The sequence below is a fragment of the Anguilla rostrata genome, chromosome 2 (assembly GCF_018555375.3).
Source record: "Anguilla rostrata isolate EN2019 chromosome 2, ASM1855537v3, whole genome shotgun sequence".
Lineage (NCBI taxonomy): Eukaryota > Metazoa > Chordata > Actinopteri > Anguilliformes > Anguillidae > Anguilla > Anguilla rostrata.
In genome coordinates this window covers 49,662,680-49,685,516 of record NC_057934.1, presented here as the reverse complement: position 1 = coordinate 49,685,516, position 22,837 = coordinate 49,662,680, and the positions used below count along the sequence as shown (strand labels likewise).

At 42.7% G+C, this 22,837-nt stretch overlaps 1 protein-coding gene across 3 annotated transcripts in view; it reads right to left on the bottom strand.

The window, feature by feature from the left end:
• myh11a (myosin, heavy chain 11a, smooth muscle) overlaps positions 1 to 22,837 on the bottom strand; it is a 32,610-nt gene that overhangs the window by 2,333 nt on the left and 7,440 nt on the right. The window contains exons 4-41 of one of the 3 annotated variants that reach the window (XM_064322775.1): positions 18,817 to 18,844; positions 16,004 to 16,103; positions 15,021 to 15,047; positions 12,603 to 12,695; positions 12,329 to 12,392; positions 11,908 to 12,006; positions 11,484 to 11,627; positions 10,813 to 10,908; positions 10,565 to 10,683; positions 10,205 to 10,357; positions 9,895 to 10,068; positions 9,506 to 9,679; positions 9,227 to 9,341; positions 8,594 to 8,787; positions 8,267 to 8,388; positions 7,992 to 8,061; positions 7,715 to 7,875; positions 7,448 to 7,556; positions 7,170 to 7,301; positions 6,868 to 7,074; positions 6,358 to 6,495; positions 6,140 to 6,263; positions 5,803 to 5,974; positions 5,284 to 5,496; positions 4,873 to 5,017; positions 4,553 to 4,759; positions 4,291 to 4,395; positions 3,983 to 4,135; positions 3,501 to 3,749; positions 3,185 to 3,397; positions 2,777 to 2,989; positions 2,451 to 2,612; positions 2,233 to 2,361; positions 2,036 to 2,124; positions 1,809 to 1,932; positions 1,474 to 1,682; positions 1,190 to 1,298; positions 813 to 985 (exon numbers count right to left, since the gene is read on the bottom strand). In XM_064322775.1, the coding sequence (XP_064178845.1) occupies positions 813 to 985; positions 1,190 to 1,298; positions 1,474 to 1,682; positions 1,809 to 1,932; positions 2,036 to 2,124; positions 2,233 to 2,361; positions 2,451 to 2,612; positions 2,777 to 2,989; positions 3,185 to 3,397; positions 3,501 to 3,749; positions 3,983 to 4,135; positions 4,291 to 4,395; positions 4,553 to 4,759; positions 4,873 to 5,017; positions 5,284 to 5,496; positions 5,803 to 5,974; positions 6,140 to 6,263; positions 6,358 to 6,495; positions 6,868 to 7,074; positions 7,170 to 7,301; positions 7,448 to 7,556; positions 7,715 to 7,875; positions 7,992 to 8,061; positions 8,267 to 8,388; positions 8,594 to 8,787; positions 9,227 to 9,341; positions 9,506 to 9,679; positions 9,895 to 10,068; positions 10,205 to 10,357; positions 10,565 to 10,683; positions 10,813 to 10,908; positions 11,484 to 11,627; positions 11,908 to 12,006; positions 12,329 to 12,392; positions 12,603 to 12,695; positions 15,021 to 15,047; positions 16,004 to 16,103; positions 18,817 to 18,844 (5,308 nt within the window). Of the gene's footprint in view, positions 1 to 156; positions 190 to 812; positions 986 to 1,189; positions 1,299 to 1,473; positions 1,683 to 1,808; positions 1,933 to 2,035; positions 2,125 to 2,232; positions 2,362 to 2,450; positions 2,613 to 2,776; positions 2,990 to 3,184; positions 3,398 to 3,500; positions 3,750 to 3,982; positions 4,136 to 4,290; positions 4,396 to 4,552; positions 4,760 to 4,872; positions 5,018 to 5,283; positions 5,497 to 5,802; positions 5,975 to 6,139; positions 6,264 to 6,357; positions 6,496 to 6,867; positions 7,075 to 7,169; positions 7,302 to 7,447; positions 7,557 to 7,714; positions 7,876 to 7,991; positions 8,062 to 8,266; positions 8,389 to 8,593; positions 8,788 to 9,226; positions 9,342 to 9,505; positions 9,680 to 9,894; positions 10,069 to 10,204; positions 10,358 to 10,564; positions 10,684 to 10,812; positions 10,909 to 11,483; positions 11,628 to 11,907; positions 12,007 to 12,328; positions 12,393 to 12,602; positions 12,696 to 15,020; positions 15,048 to 16,003; positions 16,104 to 18,816; positions 18,845 to 22,837 lie in introns of all 3 variants that reach the window. The other 2 variants (XM_064322774.1, XM_064322773.1) reach the window with 2 other exon arrangements.

Sequence of the window (22,837 nt, the reverse complement as noted above, 5' to 3'; positions counted from 1 at the left end):
CGTGACAGTCCTTCTCCGATGGCCTTGGTTTGGTACTATGATCCATTAACCATATTTCAGCTCCACTCTTTCAGGCAGAAGCATGAGCGAAGTAGACAGTGGTAAGTGAATGAGAAAAAGGTGTTGTAATTAAGCAGCTTCTGAAGGCAGAGGTACCTGCTAAATCACTGCGGGGGGTCCTGATTGCCTCTGTAATAAAGACAGACAGGCCTTCGTTTCTATTGTCAGAATCCAGCCAAGGCCAGTGCTGGGCAGACAGACTCATTAAAAAAAGCCCTCACAGACACCCGCCCACACACACAATCGCAACCACCCCCTTTTCTCTCAGGGATGAATCATGTCAGCTCCTACCACATTTCATAAACAGTGTCAGGGAAAATAAAACGGGTACTTTTTAACAAGCACAGTGCTGTGTCATGTATCTCTACTGATGGGAAGCTAGAGAAAGGTGTGATCTTTTTCAGTGCTTTTAAGGACGTGAAAGTGGTGCTATGAAGGCATGACAATGTCCAGCATTTAGTCCTGTCTCACTTACTTCAGAGCAGCAGTCCTGACATGAATTGATCGCGACTGAATCTGAGGTCAAGATGGGGGACTTCACGAAAATTATGCCAAATAGAAGAAATAATTATAGCATAAACCAGTCAGATAGGTCCTATTTACATCTAACTGAAGGGAATATAAGACTGACATACCAGTGCAAAGGCGAAGGACATTGGGATGGTGGAGGGGAGGGTGAGACATTTTCCATTAGCAGCTGTAGAAGGAATGTGCTCAAGCACACTGCCCTCTCTTGGCCTATGGTCTCCTACCTGAGTTTGGTCTTGAGGGAGTTGACTTCTCTGCTCATGGCATCGTTGGCCTCTGTTGCCTCGTCCAGTTCCCTCTGCAGCTTTCTGCGAGCAGCCGTGATGCGCTGGGACTCCTCCTCTGCCTCCTCCAGTTGCCTCTTCAGTTGTTTCACCCGCGCACTGCCCTTGTCTGCCTATGGGGTGGTACGATAGTGTCACTTATTCTGTAGGACTCAGAAGGGAGAGCAGCGAAGTGGCTCTCCCAAGTTCAGTGTAACTGTCCCAGTGAACACTGGTGGAAATTAAAATGAAAAAAAAAAGTTCAATTCTATTTTTTTATATTCACAGGAATAGCTGAACTGTAGTGTTTACATGTGTGGAGGTCATGGATAGTTTACCTGGTCCTTATATTGCTCTGCTTGCTTACGCTCATCCTCAACTTGGATCATCAAGTCCTTCAGTTTCTTCTCCTTCTGCCGCATGCCCTTGGCAGTGGCCTGCTTCTCCCTTATCAAAATCACATTAAAGGTGTGATGAGCACTTCAATCTGTAGCTATGCTGGATATTAAACTTCACACACGTTTTTCTAAAGCTAATAAAGCTTGGTCAACAAGAATCACACAGAATGATCATGATGGAGCACAGTGTAGTGGAGACCTGCTCCCTGAAAGCTGCTCTTTACCTGCTCTCTTGCTCAAGCTGCTCCTCCAGCTGCTGCACCTTGGCCTCCAAGGCAGTGATGGAGGACTTGAACTTGGATTTGACCTGGTTCTCCATCTCCTGGAGCTTGGCCTTCAGCTCCTTGTTCTGCCTCTCCATTTGCTGCCGTGCACTCTCATTCTTTTGAGATGTGGTACGCTCTGTCTGAAGTTCATTGTTGAGCTGATCCACCTGATTTAGTGAACAAAGAGGGGAGCACATGAAGACTCTGTTGTGAAATTTGTACGGCACCTGTACACATCTGCACACAATAATCTATGGGTTAGCAGGTGCAACAGCCTGCGTTTCTGTTGTTACCTGCTGTGTGCTCTTTCTCAGCCTGTCATTAAGGATTTCCATGTTGCTCTGTTCCTCCTCCAGTTCCTCCTCCAGCTGGGAGATTTTAGCCTCCAGACGCCGTTTCTCATCAGACAGCGCCGACCTGCAAATGTTGCAGTGTTACACTACACTCTGCTCTGGCACCTACCAGACCTGCCCATCTCAATCCCCTCCTCTTTACTCCCTCCTCTGGCAGTGACACTCACTTTCCGGAGGCGTTGCTGGCGAGCTCATCGGCAAGCTCGTCCCTCTCAGCCTCTGCCTGCTTGCGTGCTCTTTCTGCTGCAGCCATATCCTACGAGTAGAGCCAGAGAAAGGTCAGCCTGGGCTCTGTGTGTAGGCTAATTTCATGAAGATTTTAGGAAGGATGAATGAAGAGTGATTATAAGGTTTAATTCAGTACCTCCTGCAGCTGCATCAGTTCTGCTTCTAGACTCTTGGCCTTCCTTTCAGTCTCCTTGGCAGTGGATAGCACTTCTTCCCTGGCTGCACGAGCATCCTCCAGTTCTCTCTGGAAGTCCTTCATCTGGGCCTGTGGAACGCAAGTCAGTCAAGATAATGTGGGAAGCACACAGGACATCCATAGGACCAGTCATTTCTGTGCATTTAAGCTCAGCCCACCTGGATCTTGCGCAGCTGTTTGATGGCCTCATCTCGGCCCTTGTTGGATGTTTCAATCTGACCCTCCAGGTCCTTGATGTCTCCCTCAAGCTTCTTCTTGGCAGCAGACACTATGGCTCTCTGCTTCCGTTCGTCCTCCAGCTCTGTCTCCAGCTCGCGTACCTGCAGAGGACATGCACACAGGGATTCTCACACCACCTGCTCATTCAGATGTGTGATGCCTTGCCTCACTTTCAATGGAAAGGCAGAAATTTAATGAACGTGAGAGTATGGAAGCACATATGAAATATGGAAAAGCAAATGTGAAGATGGTGGAGCATCCATACCTGTTTTATCAGCTGCCTCTTCTTCTCCTCACCCTGCTCATCTCTGCCCTGCAGGTCTCTTTCGAATTGGGCCTTGAGAGCCTGCATGTTGACCTCCAGACGCAGCTTGGCATCCTCAGCTGCCTGCAGCTCGTCTTCCAGCTCCTCCAGCTGGGTCTTCATTTCCTCCACCTGAGCCTCCAGCCCACGCTTTGATTTCTCCAGTTCATGCACCTGCCAAGGAAAGAGAGAGCACAAGCTTTAATGTGGCATCCTTAGATTATTCCAATAAATCATTCAAGAGTGGGACTAATCATATTCTTTGACTTTATCAGAGAGTAGACTGAGAGTAAATAAAGATCCAGTATAATTACTGCTTTATTTTCGACTTAGTATAAAAAGCAAAAATATAAAAAGATGACGACTCACACTCTTGCCAACGTCATCCTTGGAGCTGACCAGGTCCTCCATCTCTGTGCGCAGGGCTTTGTTGGCCCTCTCCAGCTCCTCGCGGGCATCCTGAGCTTCCTCTAGGGCCCGGGCCAAAGAGAGGGCCTTCGTCTCTTTCTCTCGAGCCTCGGCCTCCGCACGGTCACGCTCATCTGCGAACTTGTTGGAGATGCTCTTCTCCTCTGCAAGCATCTGACAGGTACAGATGGTGAGAAATACAGAGGGTAAGGTAACGATGTGTGTGTCTATGCTGAAATAATTTCTCATCAGACCAAAGTGAAATGTGAACAGTCACCTGGTCAAATTTCTTCTGCTTCTTTTCCAAGTTGGACACCAACTGCCTCTGGTTGTCCAGGTCCATCATTAGATCCTCTAGCTCCTGCTGCAGACGGTTCTTTGTCTTTTCCAATTTGTCGTAGGCTGAGGCCTTCTCTTCGAACTGCGTGTTGGCTGCTTCCAGGTCTCGCTGCAGCCGCTTCTTGCTCTCTTCCAGTAGCTCCACGTTGCTGGAAAACTCCTCCAACTTCTTCTTGGAGTCTGACAGCTGGTGTCATTGAAGGACAAGACTCAGGGCCACACACAAAGATGTGAAACTTTAATCTGCATTGGCCAACATCTAACACTAGCTCAGTGTTTATTTCCTGAAAATGGACTGGCTCTCTTTTGAAGATAAGCCAAATTATTTTTGACCATAGATCACATGATAAATATCCCTTATCTGTTCATTCAGGCTCCTGCTCATTCTCAAGCCCAGTGACTCCCAACAGGAAGGCTGACCTGCACAGTGAGGGTGGAGACGTATTTCTCCACATTCCTCTTTGCCTCCATCTCCTCCTCCAGCTGCTCTTGCAGCCCATTGCGATCGTCCTCCATCTGACGCAGGCGTGTTGAAACGGCCAGCTTCTGCCTCGTCTCCTCTGCAAGCAGCTCCTGGGGAGACCAATGGGGATTAGCAGATGGCTTCCTTGAGAAGTGTATAGGGAACAGCAGTCATTGTGCACTTTGGGAATGTGTTGTAATATTAAGTATTCAGAATAAATCTCAGGACAGAACTACAGTCACAAGGCAGTTAATCAGTGCAGTACCTGTGTGTCCTGGACTTGGGAGGTCAGGCCGGCCACATCTTTGCTCAGTTTGATATTCTTGCCCTCTGCTTCATTGAGAAGGTTGGTCACACTCTCCAGTTCCACCTGTCAGGATTGAAGTAAGTTTTTAAAACTGTTCTATCATTACCGTTATTTTAGTATTGGTGTTTCTTGTGCATCTAGGCTTTTATTATTTTCCACATTCACTGATCTGAATGACAGTAGCACTTCCTGCCAAATTTTGAACCTGAGGAGCGCTTACAGTGATTTTGGAGACGCGGTCCCCCAGCTCGGCTTTCTGCTTCTCGCTGTCGGTGAAGCGTGACTGCAGTTCGACCAGCTGCCCCTCCACCTTCTTCCTCTTGTGCTCCAGCTCCTGTTTGGCCTGGCTCAGAGAGCGAACCTCTATGCTCAGCTCCGATGACTCCTTCTCCAGAGCCTGCTTGGCTTTCTCCAAGTTGGACTTCACCTGCACATGGAAAACTCACCTCAACACCTCCGAATTCACGATGCACGCGAAACTGCCTTTGCACAAACATATGCTGCAGTAAAGATGTGTGTTTCACCAGTGATGGCTTGTACCCGTTTGGACTGCTCCAGTTGCTCGGTGAGTTCCTCCACAACTTGCGTATGTTTCTGCCGCATCTCCTGCACCTGTGCCTCGTGTGTACGCCCTTCCTCCTCCATGGCCCTTTTCAGCAGGGTCACTTCCTGCTCTCGTTTTGCCCTGTGCAAGGTTGCCAGGGTTAAAAGGCATACATTTTAATAACTCCTGTCCTCTGTGCTGTCATTCTGTGGAATCTGTTAGACAACCAGGTTCTTATAATTACTAATTTAGTCAGCTATGATGCAAATATTATGCACCTCTTATGCATTACCAAACCATGCTTGTGTAGGCTTGTCATGCGTTTAAGGAACTGATGCTCTGAACATGACAGACAGACATTGCAGACACGTGGATGGCTGCTGGACTGTGTTCAGAGGGGTCCTCACCGGAGCTCCTGCTGGGTGGCAGTGCTGTCCAGAGTGTCCTCCAGCTCAGATTTCAGTGCCTCCAGCTCCTCTCCCAGGTCACGTTTGGTCTTCTCCGCCTTATTGCGGGCAGCGCGCTCAGAGTCCAGGTCTTCCTGCAGGTCAGAGATGTGTCCCTCCAGCTCACGGATCTTCTTCAGGGCATTGTTCTTCTGGGCCATCTCATCTTCCAGTCTGCCATAAAACAGCCACCAAGTTTCAGTCACATTAACTGTCGCAAATTGAAAAAAACACATCACACAAATTATATACTTGTATTTATCTCGGGACTAAACCAGGTGGGAAAAATTTTATTTTTATTTTTTACTTTATGATCATTTTCATAAATTGCAAATTGAAGATCTCTCTTACTTCAGGGAGTTTTAACATCAAAAACAGGTGGAAAATATAACAATGTTAATGTTTTGAGAATCCCCCCCAGTGTACTGTAAAAAAAGTATTATATTGAAAAAAGTCAAACGCTGTATCAGGGGGACATACCTTGCCAGTGCAGCTTGGAGCTCCTCATCCTTTTTGGCCAGCTGTGCCTTCAGCTCGGCAATCTGGGCTTGCAGATCGGCAATCTGTTCCTGGAGATCATTGGACTCCGCCTCTAACTTGCGCTTGGCCTTGTCGAGCTCCTGCCGGGTTTTCTCTTCTTTCTTCAAACGGACTGCATAGATAACAAGTGTTCACATACCGTTTGTCATTTATGTTTGAAAAAATTTGAATACAGATGCAGCCACAGGCCCAATGAATGATGACAGCTGTGATGATTTAGGAATGTGTAAGGATTAAGAAATATTAAAATTTGGAAAAATTTATAGGGCAGGCTAACCTTCAAGCTCTGATATCATGGACTCATGTTTATTCTTCAGCTTAGTCAGGTTCTTGGATTTCTCTTCTTCCTCAGCCAAGTTGGAGCTGTAGTCTGCTATCCTCTCCTCCATTAGCTTTCTCTCCTAAAATCAACGTGGCAGTCTATTGTTATTTTAAGAAATCTTAATACAAACTCTGCATGTGTGGTTTGGAACACAGCAGGAGACTCGCACTTACCTTGAGCAGCTTGTTGTTCTGATCCTCCATCACCAGGATGTCATCCTCCAGTTTCTTAATCTTGCCCTCAGCTGTCACCTTCTCCAGCTGCAGTTTCTGACGGGCATCCTCCTCTTCCTCCAAATGCTCCTCCAGGTCCTAGGGACAGCAGAGAAAATGATCAACATGTAAATGATTTTTCAAGATCAACCATTAATTGGATAAACCATAATTAAAAAGCATGCTCTTTTGCATGCTAGAAACACAAGAATTTCTGATGAGATACTTGACTTCACGGCTGATGCAGCACCTCAAATGGTTCTACATATCTCCTTTATATTTCATTGCAAACAGCACTTCACTGGGTGTTTAATAACTTTGGCAAGTGTATGGTTTAAATGCTAGTGCTTGCTAGGTGGCCTAACTCCTCCAGAATCACAGGACACATCTGGATGGTGAATTGCCAAGACCGGGGTGGAGACTTCCAATAAGGTACACTTTGAACTGGGAATGCACATGATGTAATCACACCTGGATCTGCTGCTGTATTTTCTTCCTTTCCACTTGCATGGCCTGATTTCGGTCCTCCTCCTCCTCCAGCCGCGCCTCCATCTCATGCAAGATCTCCTCCAGCTCCTGTTTCTTGGCAGCCAGACGCACCCTCATCTCCTCAGCCTCGGCAAACAGCTCTGTCTCTGCCTGTAGCTGCTCCTGCAGCTGGTTCCTCTCCTCCAACAGCTGAGCACAGAGACAGAAAGAGCATGTGTGAGGCAGACTGAAGATGAAAAATGCTTCCTCCAGCTGGACTACTGACACTGGTGAATTGCCCTGACCTGTGTGTGCTTCAGGGTGATCTCCTTTAGCTCCGTTTCGCTTTTCTGGGCTTGTTCTTTTGCCCTTGTCAGCTCTTCATCCTTCAGGCCCATTTCCTCTTCCTGTCGAGTCACTTGCAGCAGGGGCTTGACCTGAAAGGCAATATTGGGACATTCATTACTTCAGTACTTTGAGGATAAAAAAAATCATTCACTGTCTTGGGTGTAGTGACTTGGGTCAAACTGAGTTAAGTGGCTCACATTGTATTAAGTACTTCTGCAGAGCCCTATCATCTCACCTTGGTGAACAGCCTCCACCACTGCCAGATGCGCAGTTTGAGGTAGGCAGCACAGTTCCTCTGAATCACCTTCATAGCCATCAGCTGCTGCTGTCTCTTGGCAAATGCCCTGTAAACAAATGGGATGCTGGTTGGTTGGAGTGGAGCACACTTGAAAATGGATTTGTTTATAAAAGGCAATGTTCTCCAGGCCTAACACTAACATCATATTTCTTTTCTACATAATGGAGCATATCCACTATGTAGCACTGGGAATGATAGACTCACTTTCTGGCCAAGTAGCCCCTAGCCTGGGACTGGAAGGCAATGATAATGACAGTGATCTTGAGGTCGCGCTCCTCCTCCAGGTGAGCCAGCACACCAGTGCGGAAAAAGATCTTGCTCTGACCCATGCGGTAGAGGTTGGGGTCCAGATCCAGGTGTTTGATCTGCAGGGAGGGTGATTTAGGGGGAATTAATTAATTCTTAATTAAAGTTTCACTCTTCTTTAAAAACCAGAAACAATCTATGAATGTAGTCATTTTGACTACTACGTTTTCCTCACCATCAGGCAGCAAGCTTGCTTGCCATCCATGAAAGCTTTAGGAATTGCACTTGCAGCCAAGATCTCATAACTAGGATACAAAACACAAAGAGAGAAAATTTTAAATGTTTTTGACATTGTTCTGCTAAACATAAGATAAGATGCCAGGGACTACAAACATCTTATTGATATCCAAAAAAAAAGCATCAGAGTCTCATTGAGTACCACTATAAATGCACTATTTATTACTCAAGGTGGTTTGGCAGACTGAGGAAGAAGTGTGGTGAGAAGCTCACCGCTGTCGGAACTCCTGGAAGACGATGCGGTTGGGGAACCCTTGCCGGCAGATACGGATTCCCTCCAGCACACCATTGCATCTCAGCTGCTCCAAAACCAGGTTAGCATCCAGCTTTCCGGCCTAAAGACATGGCAACCAGAGGAACGGAGACAATCACTCTTCATGTGTTATGTTACTGGCCTGTATTTTACTGCAAATAATGACAAATAACTATGTATTGAGAAATGACAATAGCTGTGGCTAAATTCCACAAGTTTGAGCTTTTCAGGGACTGATTACACTCCAGCGCCATAATATTTAGCATTTAGAGTGTGGAAGTGCATACTCTCTTCTCGTGGTTGGGGATGATGCACCGCACAAAGTTGGGCTGTGTGTTATGCAGCGTGGTCATCAGCTTGGCTAAGGACTCCTTGTAGAGCTGGCCGACTGTGCGAAACATGCCCTTCTTGGTCTTGGAGGCACTAGGCATAGAGCTATCTGACATCTTGGCAATGGTGTCCAACCCCACCACACGGTCCGCTGCAGGGTAGGGGGAAACAGTTAATTACAGTTTCCGCCGTTTCCTAAGCAGCTAGAAAGGTACAACTGCAGTTTATCCAAAGTAGATTTCCATTGTCATGAATGCACAAGACAAATGAAATGCAATGGTGTATTTGGTTTGGACAGTCAGATTTAGGAAAATTCATGGTATACTGTATGTTTATTGTATTTTCCATCATATAATGTGCATTTAATTGTACTCCCAATCTCTCCCTCTCCTAAACATGGTGTGAGAATAACAGCATTCAATAACCGATTAACTAAATTCCCCATTTAGCTTTAAATAAAAGTGATAATATAATAAAACACAAAAGTGTTTGCACTTGTACAATAAGCATATGTGATTTACATAATTCTCTTCTCAAACTTGCCAAAAGTACAACGAAATAATTAAGCCTAATTGGCCCTAAAGGTTTACCATCTTTCCAGAGATCTTGCACAAAATTGCTAGCTGAGTTATTGAGTAGTGCTGTCACATTGTCATTGAGTGGGTCCATGTTCTTAGTCAACCAAGCAGTAGCATTGTAATCCACCTAAAAAATGCATGACAAAAAGTTGCAAATCTAATGCACTTCAACAACAAAATAATTTACTGGGTAAAATGCTTTGCATTATTGAATATTTGGGGAGAGTCTATCATATTACAAAAAGGACAAACATTGTACTGTATAAATACAATTCTGTGCCTCTTCCTTACCCTGCCAGCATAGTGGAACACTGAGAACTCTGTCTTGTCTTTCAGTTGCTTGGGTTTTGCAAACTTGCTGTGGTTGCCCTGTGTATTCACCAGCTTCTCAACAAAGGAGATGTCTGTGGCTTTAGGAAACCAGCACTCCTCATCCAGCAGGGCCAGGATGCCTGGAGGGTTGTTCTGCAGAGAGAGAACCAAGTCAGACACATAAAAACACAACGTCAAGACAGTATAACAGGGTATGCATACAGGAATTGATTCAGTACAAGTGCAATGATGGACAATTTCAATAGGAGGTCTGTTTTTTTTTTACTAAAACCTGGTTAGCATTTCTTCTCTTGAGCATACACATCCACACACATGTACAGATTGAGAGGTAGGACAGGTAGACTGACCGGCCTCTCAATGAGCTCAATACAGGGCTGCAGGTCCAGCCCAAAGTCGATGAAGTTCCACTCAATGCCCTCCCTCTGGTACTCTTCCTGCTCCAGGATGAACATGGTGTGATTGAAGAGCTGCTGCAGCTTCTCGTTGGTATAGTTGATGCACAGCTGCTCAAAGGAATTATCCTGTAGACAAATCCAACCATCAGCACAATGCTCCAGGGAAATAAATCAAATCAAGAATGATTTTGTTAGAACATTGTGTTCCAGGTCAAGCTTAAGGTATGTGTGGCCCTGGGTTGTGGCAGAATAAGCTTCTCACTTCAAAGATCTCAAAGCCAGCAATGTCCAAAATTCCCAAAAAGGAAGCTCCTTGGCGTTTGGTCTTGTCCAGTGCCTTGTTGACACGCCCGAGGATCCAGCGGAACAGACGCTCATACATGGCCTTGGCCAAGGCCTCAATAGCAAAATCAGCCTACAAGGTGAAGAGGAAAACTGGATTATGACTTACTCATACCTTCAATCATTTTAGCTTAGATTTTTAGTTACCTATGAGGCTTTAGACATAAGACATGACAAAACAGTACGGGAAACCAAATTTCTCTCATATTTTCTCTCATAATGATGCATCTTCTATCAAATATAGGCCTACAAGATATTCATTCATGAAAGGTCTTATTACCTGTTCTTTAGTCTGAGCCTTCTGTACCAGCTCCCGGCCCACTTTTATGCGGGGGGTTAGTATGGCCCGGGTGAAATCTGTCACATTGATGCCCTGCAGGTGACACACTTTCTGGGCCGCTGGAAGTTATATTGAATACAGAAAAATGGTCAGTCATAGAGTGCAAAGTAATATCGCTATTGTTGTAGCATACCAGTTTAAGCCAAATGACACATAACTGACAAATATGACACATAACCGTCTTTTACCTGTATTGTCTGGCATTGTAGCCTGTTCCTGATTCCTTTCCTTCTTGAATTCAATGTTTCCCAGATGCAGCACTGTGGAGACCACCTTCTGGATGCCTAATATGAGAAAAAATAATCAGCAAGCTTATCACTCTGTGGGCCAGCAGGGGGCCCTTTGGACCAAGCAATAAAAACCAATGCCTCAGTACAGGAAGGGCGAGTCCACACTGTAAGAGATACTGTCTTTAGGATGACTAAACCAAATTCCTGCCTCAGCTGTGAGTATTAAATATGCTTTGGCACTTGTAGCAAAGAATAAGTAGTGTCCCAGTTTCCCATGATGGTAGTGGTTAAACTGCCATCATGATTCTCTCAGTATGACAATTTGATTATCCCCCACCTTTACCAGCTTAACAATTCCCTCGTTCTCCAATTCAGATAATGTGTAGTGAATATTCTGGCAATGGCCGGTGGTTGGTTGGAGTCAGTTGAGTGAACCCCCCCACAGTCAAAATGCATTGAGATCAAGAAAAGGTGCTGTATCATCCAGAAGCCATCATGCAGAATCAGGTTAGAAGTATACAGCTAAAAGCTGATGAAAAACACTGAGACCCAATGCATACAACGCCAAGGAGTCTGTGAAATCGCTATGAAACCAACAACGGCGTAAATGCATCACTCTGATGTCTTACCTATCCTCTCCTCCTCAGTGAAACCCATGATATCCATGGCCTCCATGGTCTCATCATACATCTCATCGTCCTGCTGTCCTGGAAGCTGGACATGTCCAGCCACCAGGAACCGGTAGTTGCTGAAGCTCTCCAGCAACAGCTCCTCTGTAAGAGACAACAATGGAGTCTTTATGGTGAGTGTGCAAATTTATTTTGTGGACTGACAGTTTTATCTGAAGCAACTGGCAGGGGATCTGCATGCATTTACTAACAGGCCCCTTCCTTGACATATTGTCATGATCGATCTAGAAGCCAGTCAAAACAGACATTCTGAAGAACATGACTGATGATAAGTGAGAAGCACATTGGACTAGGGGCAGGCCTCAATTCTGAGCCTATTAAATGAAGTTCGCTCATGGACACGCAAATATAATGCATTCTTTACCACGCAGTTTCCCTTTGGCTCCAGCCACCATGTAATAGAAGATGTGGAAGGTCCTCTCAGTTTTAGCCTGCCTGATACAGCGGGACTTCTCTAGCAGGTCTGAGATGATAACGGTGTTAAGGAGACATTTTTCAACAGGAGCTCATCGTCACTTATCACAGCCCAGCTATTAATGATTGTGTCATTTGTTTGACACTCTGACACTATCAAGATGTCAATGACTCCCCTGTGTTTGTACAGTGATCCCGATTCAACCAGTGACTCTTTGCACAAGAATGCATGGAACTTTCGATCAATACAGATTAGCACCAGAGTTAATGGTTATATCTTAAATGTCTGAGTTAGCAGTCCTCCATGTGGCTACAGAAACTACATTATTCCTCTTGTGTAACTTCTCTTTCAATCACATGATTCAGGATACAGGTCTCAATGTTGGCTCCAACGATGTAGCCGGTCACGTCAAAGTTAATGCGGATGAATTTACCCTGGAGAAAGAGCACAAAATGAATATGATACACTTAATATTTATGCTGAATGATGCCCTCTGATTGTATAAGAAAAAATAAAGGTACAATAGATATTATGATTTTGAATGGTTTCATTAAAAGTCAAGACAGATGGATCCATAGGGCTTGAGCATTGTTGACCGCATGCATAGGTAAACTATGCTGATGATGTAGTACATGTACACTCACAAAACGTGATGAGTTGTCATTCTTGATGGTCTTAGCATTTCCAAAGGCTTCAAGAATCGGATTGGCCTGTAGGAGCTGTTTCTCTAGCTCCCCCTATATATTCCAGGTGTGAAACATTAATAATACCACAATTATCATTAGGTACAACATCATAAAATAAACAGCCAATGAAAAGCACAGGAATTAATAAGTGCAGTAAAAATTTTAATGTAAAAACAGAAAAAAAAACTTTCCAAATGCTAAACAAAATAATAAAACATGAAATATAGACAACATTAAAAAAGAATGATTATTGAGAAAGAAACAAAAAAAGTCAAATTTATACTTAAGTTTATACATAAAAAACCAGTATACAAAGTATTATATAATGACCATTGTAGGATATTATTAAAATAATTTTAAGAAACACAATAACTGAAAACATAATGCCCGACTAAAAACAAAAAATGACAAACACACTCTGAAGTCTTGCAATGTGACTAAGTACAAAGCACTTCAGGGGTTATAATCTCACATTAGATTCAATGCACATATTGCACTTAGATGCCCTTGTTAACAGGCTGGCATGTTTCACAGCTGATTTGGTTCAGGCTGAAGGAACTTGAGTCTGATTGTGAAAATGAGTCTACACCACTATAATGTTTTGCCGGGCCCTGTAGTAATAGGAGGGCAGATGAAGCTGTTCTTTGTCTGGAGAGAACATTGATAGTGTCAGTATGCAGGAGCTGTGCGAAGGGGCAGAAACAGGGTGTGACCCCTCCTTGCTGTGAGAGCCCATAATCCCCATGATCAAAGGCAGGGAGTCAGCTGAGCAGCTGGGCCACAGGCTGGAGAGCCCCCTGCCAAACCCACTTCACTAACAATGTCCTTAGCCTGTGTTGTGGAGGCAGTGTGCACCAGCAAGCGTAACCACCTGCATGTATGCAATCGCTAAGGTTTACTAGGCTACGTCAACACTGTGCACATACTTAAAAATAGCAAAAATGGCCAAAGGGTCATAGCAGAGCTTGACTCACGGAAATATCATTTATAAAACAGTGAACGTTTCTTCACAGTTGAATGTACAACATGGGCAATAAAGATGAGTTTAACACCATCTTAATCCATACATTTGGGCATGTTGCTTTTCTCCTTGACTGTGCTCAGCCTTCTGATTTATGAAGTAATGAGGAAAAACCACCCTTCCATAACATTACTTTCATGTGCAAAAGAAGATATTCCTAACTGATAAAATAGGATGAAAACCTTGATTGTGCTAGGACAGCCTAATCCTCTATTGACACTTAATGGCTGCTGAGTAAAATTATCACCAACAAGACAAGACAGATTTTCAAAGAATGTGTAACCCAAAAGAAGAGCGATATCTACCAGAAACAGCTCAGCGTTGGAGGAAAGGAAGGAAAACACACCCCTGACTGAAAAAGACACTGAGAGGGAAAGAGAGAACAGAAAAAAACAGCAAAGAGGTGCAAGAACAGAAAGGCTTGATCTCAGCAGACGAAAGGGAAAGAAATGCAGTGTGTGTCGAATCAAGAATTTAGACACGTGCGCACGAGACACATACTTCACATGAGCTCTGGTGATTTTGCAAAACACATGATCACTACATTACAGCACTCCTGAGGCAAAGTTATTAAAGTTTGCATACGGTACAGAAAGACTCCACTATGAATTAAACGTTAATCCTCTGCAGTGCAACGGGAGGTTATACTGTTGTTCTCCACTCCATGCCCATCAGGAAAGCTGTCTTCAGTGCAGGAATTTTGGCTTAGCTAGGGCTTAGAGTGAAGCACTTTAGAATCCTGACTGTGGTGAACAGGTCATCATGAGAGTAGTGTTTCAAAACTCCACACAGTGCACTCAAAGTGTACCGCTGCTTTTAAAGCAACTCCTTAGACTGGATGATGGGGTGGATGAGGAAGGGGAGGTATGTGACGGAACATGGTGTCCTCTTGGAGAGGAAAAGAGATGGGCATGCTCACACTGTGCTCATTGTTCTGTGACAGACCTTTTCAATGTCAGATTGTACCCTTGACAGTGAAAAGGTATGACAAAAAAAGTAAAAATCCAAAAATGAATCAGTCTCAGATAGAGGTTACTATACACCAACTACCACCCTGTATTTTTAAAATACTGCATAAAAACATTGTGCCATATTTGAGTGCTCATCTACCCAATGCACCCATGTTGAGGCTTCATATGATGTAGTGGATGTTTCTTTCATCCGATACGGCACGTTTATATCCCTAATATTATTTCAGGATAAAAAATCATGCTGTGGAAACCATGATATTAATGTCACTCCACTGAGGGAATTCTGTTGCAGTATTTTACCCGGGTGAAATTCTATACCATGCAATTCTGAACCTATGGGAAACACACACACACACGCAAACAAACCCATTCCCTTTTACTCACGTAGGCAAGCTGTGATCCTGATTGTTGCTATTTGGAGGAAATTGTGATACAGGGGTTAAATGTTAAATGTTTACTGGACATTTGGCAGAGTTCCCATTCTATAGCAGAGGGGACTGCCTTTGAAAACGAATGAAAAGAGCTCAGTGGTCAAAGTTCAACATACACTTTGATTAACCAGGAACTTCAATTTAAGGATTATTATGTCTCCAAATCTGCTGCTTGAAATACTGAAATGGCTTGAAAGATAAGGGTTAAAAGGATTATAAAACTCAAATACATTCACTGGCATTTGTTTTCTTTCACACATTTGCTGAATATTTTCCCAATGATGTAGATTGCCTTTCAAGGATGATGCCTGAGGTTTAGTTTATATGAGGGCTGAAGACTGATGAATTCCACATGATACAAAGCCGTATGCTAAAAAAGGTCAGGCCAATCAGTCAGTCAGTTCCAACGGACACAGCTTGATTGCAGCTTCCCAGAAACAAATGATGTTATCATGAAATATTGCTATTTGTAGATTACTTAATCACAAGTCATGCAAATACATTTGTACTGTACTACTGTAGTACTCAGTAAACGTCCAGTTATGTGACAAACCTTTAAGTGGTATTTCACATTTTATTTGGTTACTTCTGGCTTCTTACACAGAACTGAGCTAATCTATTTTTCCCTCTCTAAAGCTGACTACTGTGCTGCTCCACACTGGTCATGGTTCAAGCTCTCCCCTCAACAGTGAGAAATACAGGACAGACACAGTGAAGCCCAGTCTGTCATGTTGATTGGCATGTTCCTATGTTAATGTTTTCAGGGCAAAATCATTTGACATAAATGTGCACGATTAAATTATAGCAGTTACGGCAGTATCATAGAACTGCAATTACAACAATTTTTTCCCTTGTCCGAAGTACCAGCTTCTTTAGTCTTATGGACATGACTGTGCCTGGGATAATGGAAAGAGAAGATGAGAGATTAATACTCACAGCACTGGTGTCCTTCTTGCCTTTGTGAGAAGAGGCCACCACTGCCAGGTACTGGATCACCTTCTTGGTGTTCTCTGTTTTTCCAGCACCAGACTCCCCTCTGAAAGACAGCGATGAAGATGAGGTCGAAGAAAAACATGCCAATCAACCCGTCTTTCCGTGAACAGCTACTTCCAACAGCTGGAATGCAGCAAATTTCTGTGCTTTATCTCTAATCATTAAAAACCTTTCTTTGTTCCATGTTCACCCTTTAAGGAAAGGTTAAATGAACTCATTTTCAGAACAAGACTGCTCAATCCCAGGCATTTTCAGAAAGACTTAACATGCATAGATTTTTTTTTTTTTTTTGCTACAACATTTAGTGGAACAGCAATTGTTTTTGGTCTTGTTAATTTAATTTCCCTTTGATCTCCAATAAAAGCGAGCGTGATGAATGATTTGAGCCCAACAGCTTGTCCTAACAACTCCATAAAAGGCAAAATGTGTGTGATTCATCGGGCCTTGTGAAGGGGCTTGTTTGGCAGGCAGAATCCAGGAAATTGTGTCCATCCTTTTCCAGGTCTAAAACCTCCCATTCCCCACAGTGCACTAGCTCTGACACCCTTCATGTGCAGGATGGGGCACGGGGAGTGTCCAATAACATTTCACATTAAAACCCGTTATTTATCCCATGTTTCACCACCAATGAACTCTAAGTTTGTTATTTACAAAACTGTACACATCCCTTGATAATGTATGAAATGTATTCATTAATTTCAAAATTATACAATGCTTAAATTGCCATTATTTACACACTGATTAGTCCCAGAGTATACCCTAACAATAGCTGAAATATAGATAGCCTTTTATAGACATGGGCATGGTGAACATGCTTGTCAGTATGATAACGTATCAGCTCTTAATGTCCAGGCTGTGAATTCTAGTTTTGAACTCCAACCAAAACCATGATTATGATGAAGCCAGGACACAGGACAGCAAGAAAACAAGATGTAATGTGCTTTTCTTGTCTAACGTTTTTTCTTCTGGACTAGCAATGCAAGGCAGTTGGCTACTTGTGTGTACAAAGAACAGGAGAGAGGTAAACAGTGGGGCTGGGCAGAGCATAATGTTGTGATGGAAAGGGGAAACCCCCCCCCCGTTAGACACAGAGAAAATGCTATACTTCACTTGTTTTTCCACTGCTGTTGACACTGGGTTTAAATAGATTGTTTAAGTAATATTTGTTTTGCCAACAATGAAGTCTAATTATATGTCACCTTATGCTAACAAGTAATTTCTTGACACAAGGAGTACAATACATTTCATGCAATGTGTTTCCCATAAAAGGTCTGGACAAGTATGTTAAATTCTAGAATTAATCCTTCCTGTTGCACCATCAACAAATAAACAGGAAACTTAAACCAAGTATTCTAAATAACCCACAGGAAAATTGCTGGTAGCATGCAGGGAGGAGTCTGATGCGATCACAGAATACTGTATCCTGGCATCAATCAGTTTAGAATAGAGGGAGCCTGAGGCAGGGAGTCAAGGCTCCCTCCCATTTCCTACACTGCTTTCATTAGTAGGCTGGACAGGAAAGGTGGTTTGAACAACAGAAGTTAAGAGTACAGTGTCGAGAAATGTGAACATTTGGGATGTCCAGTACTGGTTCAGTGGATGTGCTCTGAACCGCTCTCTGCTGTGTCTGGGTGCTGTGACAGTCTTCTGCCCAGACTGGTTAATTTTATCCTTGGTTGACTTTCTCACAGGACCCTGGCAGTGCACCAAAGGAACTGCTCATGCTCTCTTGGGGTTGCCTGCCTATTTACTTTCATGTAGCTTGACGAGTTTATATTGTAAGAGCAATGGAAAATACGCCACGAACATCAATATTAAGTGGGAAGCGCTGTTTTTACTGCATTCATTCTTAAGAGACCCCCATTAACATTAAGCTAGAAGGCTGTTAATTGTGTTATTATTAAATTATTATTAAAATTATTACAGTAGTATTGACAGTATGGTCCAGGCAATACCTCTCGGCTTGAATGTAGCTTATAGTAGCCAGTCATCACTCACTGAAATTATTTTTATGGAAAGGTTTGTGGTTAGCAGAGACAGCCCACTCCCAAAGGGTCTTTCAACTGTGACCCATGCTTTAGTGGTATTGTGTAACTCTACATGGAATGAATACCTTCAAATGAAGACGGCACGTTCCAAATATATTCTTCACACCACTGTCAACACACTGTTCACCACCCAGAAAGTAATTTTTATGTACTTAAATATAACAGAATGAGTGATGAAAACACACTGAGGGAAAACCCCACAAAGTAGTTTCCTCTAAAACATGAATGAATAAATATACAGAATAACGTCCAAAGTACGTGTAATCTGGTTTTAAAATCAGGGGAGGGCACGTTTCCTGTGACCAGGACTGCTGTGGGGACAACTGACCCCGTGGGCTTTTATGATTCTTTCCCACTGCAGCCAAACTGTTCTCTGAATTGTAATATACCCGCTGGACTTCCTGTTTGGCTACTCTTAAATACCACAAGGACTTCACAATCTCCACATGTCCCAAAAGCAGATTCCCACCAACTTCAGCCTGTGCATAATGTTCTAGTAATGCAGATGTGACAGTGTAGCAATATTATACAGTTAGTGCTACAGTAAGGAAAACACTGCCAAAATCTCAAGGGTCAGCCTGGGAATGACATAATGCAACCTGCCTTCACCCCATCTAGCCACCCCCATAATATCCCTCGCAGAAATACTTACATAATACTATGGTTTTTAAAAGTTGTTCGATAAAAAAGTTTTTTTTTTTTACTCACGTGCAGAGAATTGACTGATCCTCACGATCTGTGGAGAAAACACATATCATGTAACAAAATTTCTGTCAGTGTGAGGGCCAGGCTGATTCTTATATGAAGTGAGAAATATCTGAGATTAGACTAAAACAGGCCATCAACAGATCAAGAGCTTTCATTCAAGAATAAAACCATGTTTCTGAAAAGAAACGTAACTGTTAGAAAGAGAAAGCACAGAAAAGTAATATGGCTCTCAGTGAGTTCAGCAGTGAGATTACCATCGATTCATAATTCCAAAAATAGCTAAATGTGAAGCTCTTGGGCAAATGGAGGGGTTCCATTTATGGGTATTTCTCGAAAGGCATCCCCACACACTCACAAGCTGTGAGGAAGATTCTTGGGTGAACTGTTGAGTGACGGCCATTTAGCCATGATTGGATCCATCATCGCTGGAAGCAACTGGACTTCAGTTCAATAGATTATCTAAACACAACCTCTGATCCAGTGGGACCATAGTGTGACACAGATTTGATACAATCTGCCTTTACTAAACAACTCCCCTCGTTACACCCCTCAACTGAGTTACGACTGGACCTGTTGAACACCTACGCCAGTACAATATAATATGGCATGCTGTGTTGTAAACACTACAGGCTGCTATTCCTCATTATGGACATAACTTGGCTGGGATCGGTTTACGCAGAATACTGCCTGTTCCTGCTTCTTCCTAATTAAGGCAGAAATGAAGGCATCCAGGTCCCTAAATATTTCCAAACAGATCCAAACACAGCAGCCGCACCATCACACTCTCCAGCCAGAGTTTAAACTAATACTAGACAGGGAACTGCAGGGAGGCAGGCAGACAGGGATGGCAATGCTCACAGCTCTGCCTCTGTCAGCAGCATGGAAGAGAATTTTTCACTTGATGTGGTGCTCTGTGGCTCCAGTGGCTCCAATTTACTGCTCTTTCAGATTTACAAATTTCCAGCTCATGATCCCAATTCTTTCAATTTTAGTTTACGCCAAGCGAGGCAATTCATGCCGGTTAGCATGAAGTGCACACATGGGAATTCGACTTCCCTCTCAATTCACTTGAAAGGCAATTTGTTTTGAGATCTAATGAAGGAATGTGGGTCTTCCCAGTGGGAGCCCCAGATTGCACACAATCAGCATAAACACAGCTTCTGATAGTGGATAACTCAGCGGAGATTACAGTGTGTGTGAGACGGACATTTTCATCGAGATTAAGTTTCAGATACCAGAGATCAGGGCTGTCCAACCCTGTTCCTGGAAATCTACCGTCCTGTAGGTTTTCACTCCAGTCCTACAAAGTACACCTCAGTCAACAGTAAAAGATCTTGTTGAGCTGATAATTAGTAGAATCAGGTGTATCAATTGGGGTTGAAATGAAAACCTACAGGATGGTACTCCAGGAATAGGGCTGGGCAGAGCTGCCATAGATTACAGGCCAATACAATAATTTTTATTAATTGTCTGCTGCAAGCTTAAAGAGGGGTGTATTCTAAATGGAAGACTTAAATCCACATACAATCTCAAATCATAGATACAGAAAGCCATAGCATACTAGAATTCCATAGCCATCAATTGGGTGCTTGTTCATGTACAGGGATAATCAACATCCCTCAAAGCCAGTGTGGAAGAAACACCAGCTGAGCTCAGACAGAGCTACGCCCAGAAATAAACATTCCCATTAAACAAAGAGGCATTTCCTACACGCCATTGCTCCACACTGTTTACTCATGGCACAATATGAACACCGCGCTGATTCAGTGCAAGTATGGCTCTGTCTTTACAAATGCACATAGTAATGCCATACTATAGCTGACCAAAAATGTGGTATTCAAGAAAGAAGATTCAATATTTCAATGTTAAACATACACTGTAAATATACACCACGTATTTAACAGCATCAGCACAAAAAGCACATTATATGACTGGCAGATGATATACTGTGGGACATATACTGTCTTCTTGCACAGTACACAGAGCCCATATTAAACATTCTATAAGACTATTTCATAGGATGAATAGGTAAACACACAATAAATAGCTACAAGAGTAAGGAATGCATACTTATGTTACTACCCACCTCCCTCAAAACAAAGTCAAATATCATATAAATTATACTTAATAATTATAACATTGTGTGAAACTTTTCAGAAAAAATATAACAAATTGGATAGTTTGTATATTTTTAGATTCAATATTTCATATAGACAAGCAGATCATATTCAGAATGACATCACAGGATAAGTATACACTCTTTGGCTGGGATGACTGGAATGAGGATTCACATAAATAAGACAGTTCTACATTTTTGGTACTAGACAGTATTGACATGATTTTTGTGGGGCACACTGTCAGGAAACATTCTGTACTTGACAACGCTTCAAAGGAACCTGGCAAAAAAATGTGAGTTTAAATATATATTTATCAACCCTTGTAGGACACAGTCAGGAAAGTATTTGTGAAACCACTGTGACTACAGGTTCCTTGTGGTTCTCACAGCAGTGCTCTGTTAATTTCATTATGAGGTGATCATTTTTATTCTACTTTGGCACACATATAATTCTTGAGATTGAACTCAATGTTTTGAATATACTGTATATGTAAGATCATACTCCAGAAAATCCAGTTCACTTAGATGAAGTCATGGAGTGATCATGTCATTTTCAAAAACACAATTCCTCAGTAGTTCAACAACAAGGCCCTCCAACCATATCAATGCAGTACTGTGCACAGGCACACAAAGAACACCCATCTACAACTGTGACAGTACTTGACTTCTGCTATTCTGTACACTTTACTGGCTGAATAAGACCCTCACAAATGATAATTTAAGTGGCAGTGACTGAGTAAATGTTGAGGAAACCACAATACCACAGGCAGAAACAGCATTTAATCTTGGCCTCACATACTTTGAACATTGGTAGTGCAGAAGATGGGGGATGGGGAAGACTGTAATGCATATCCTGGACAGGAATATACTGATAACAATTGGACAAAAACAAGTTCCTGGATGATACAACCCGGATTATTTGTACGTGATGATCTCTGCACTGCCTCACAATATTTTATATAAGGAATTATAAAAGACAACCTGCTATCTGAAAACATCCTTTTAACTTCTGTTTTTATAGACTGTATAATCCCATCTTTACAGGGAAATAATGCAACTGCATGAAAGGTTGAATGGTATTATTTATTTATCTGGGGAGAATCTGCATCTGGAAGTCTGTGACTCATCCATCCTTTCCTCGGAACATTCCGGGAACCTAGCTACCCAAGGTTAAGAGGACATGACCAGATGAAAACTCCTGTGAGAGAGCCCTGTTTTTAAATAAGCAGTTCACTGTTTTCATGAAAAAACAAGAATGCATGGCACTTCAGACACAATCAGGTCATTGTCACCTTATGCTGAATATTAATTTATAGTGGAGACCTCTAAACTGACAGCAGACCTATATTCAACTGTATTTGTAATATCATTAACTTGTGTATAATGTCTACTTTCACTCACATGAGTAATACTCTAACATGCACATTGCTGAGAAGGGCCACAAAACTGCTTTAAAATGAACTGTGAAACATTTGTGTTATCAGAGTTTTTTTCATATCAAATGCAATTTGTCACCATTAGTTTAGGGTGAGGATCTTGTGACAGATGATACTTGCAGGTTGTAAGAGTTCTGTGCTTGCTAAAAGACATTTTGACAGCTGCTTTGACACTTTCTTACAGAGTCCCTTAAAGCTGTCATGTGATACACTCAAGCAAAACATTAAAAAAACTTACCCTAACCCTAACACTAAAGCTTCAATGTGCTTAACTTGCAAAGTCTTTATTATACTGAGAACTTTCAGAAAATTCTCTTTAAATCCTTTATGAACTGGCAGCTACTGTCAATAAATTATTAGACGTATAGTCTCACACAATTGAGATGTTGTGCTGTTGCTTACAGTTGTACCAAAATAGTTCTAATCCTCTATATTTCTTCATACAGAAATGATACCAGATTCGGTCATT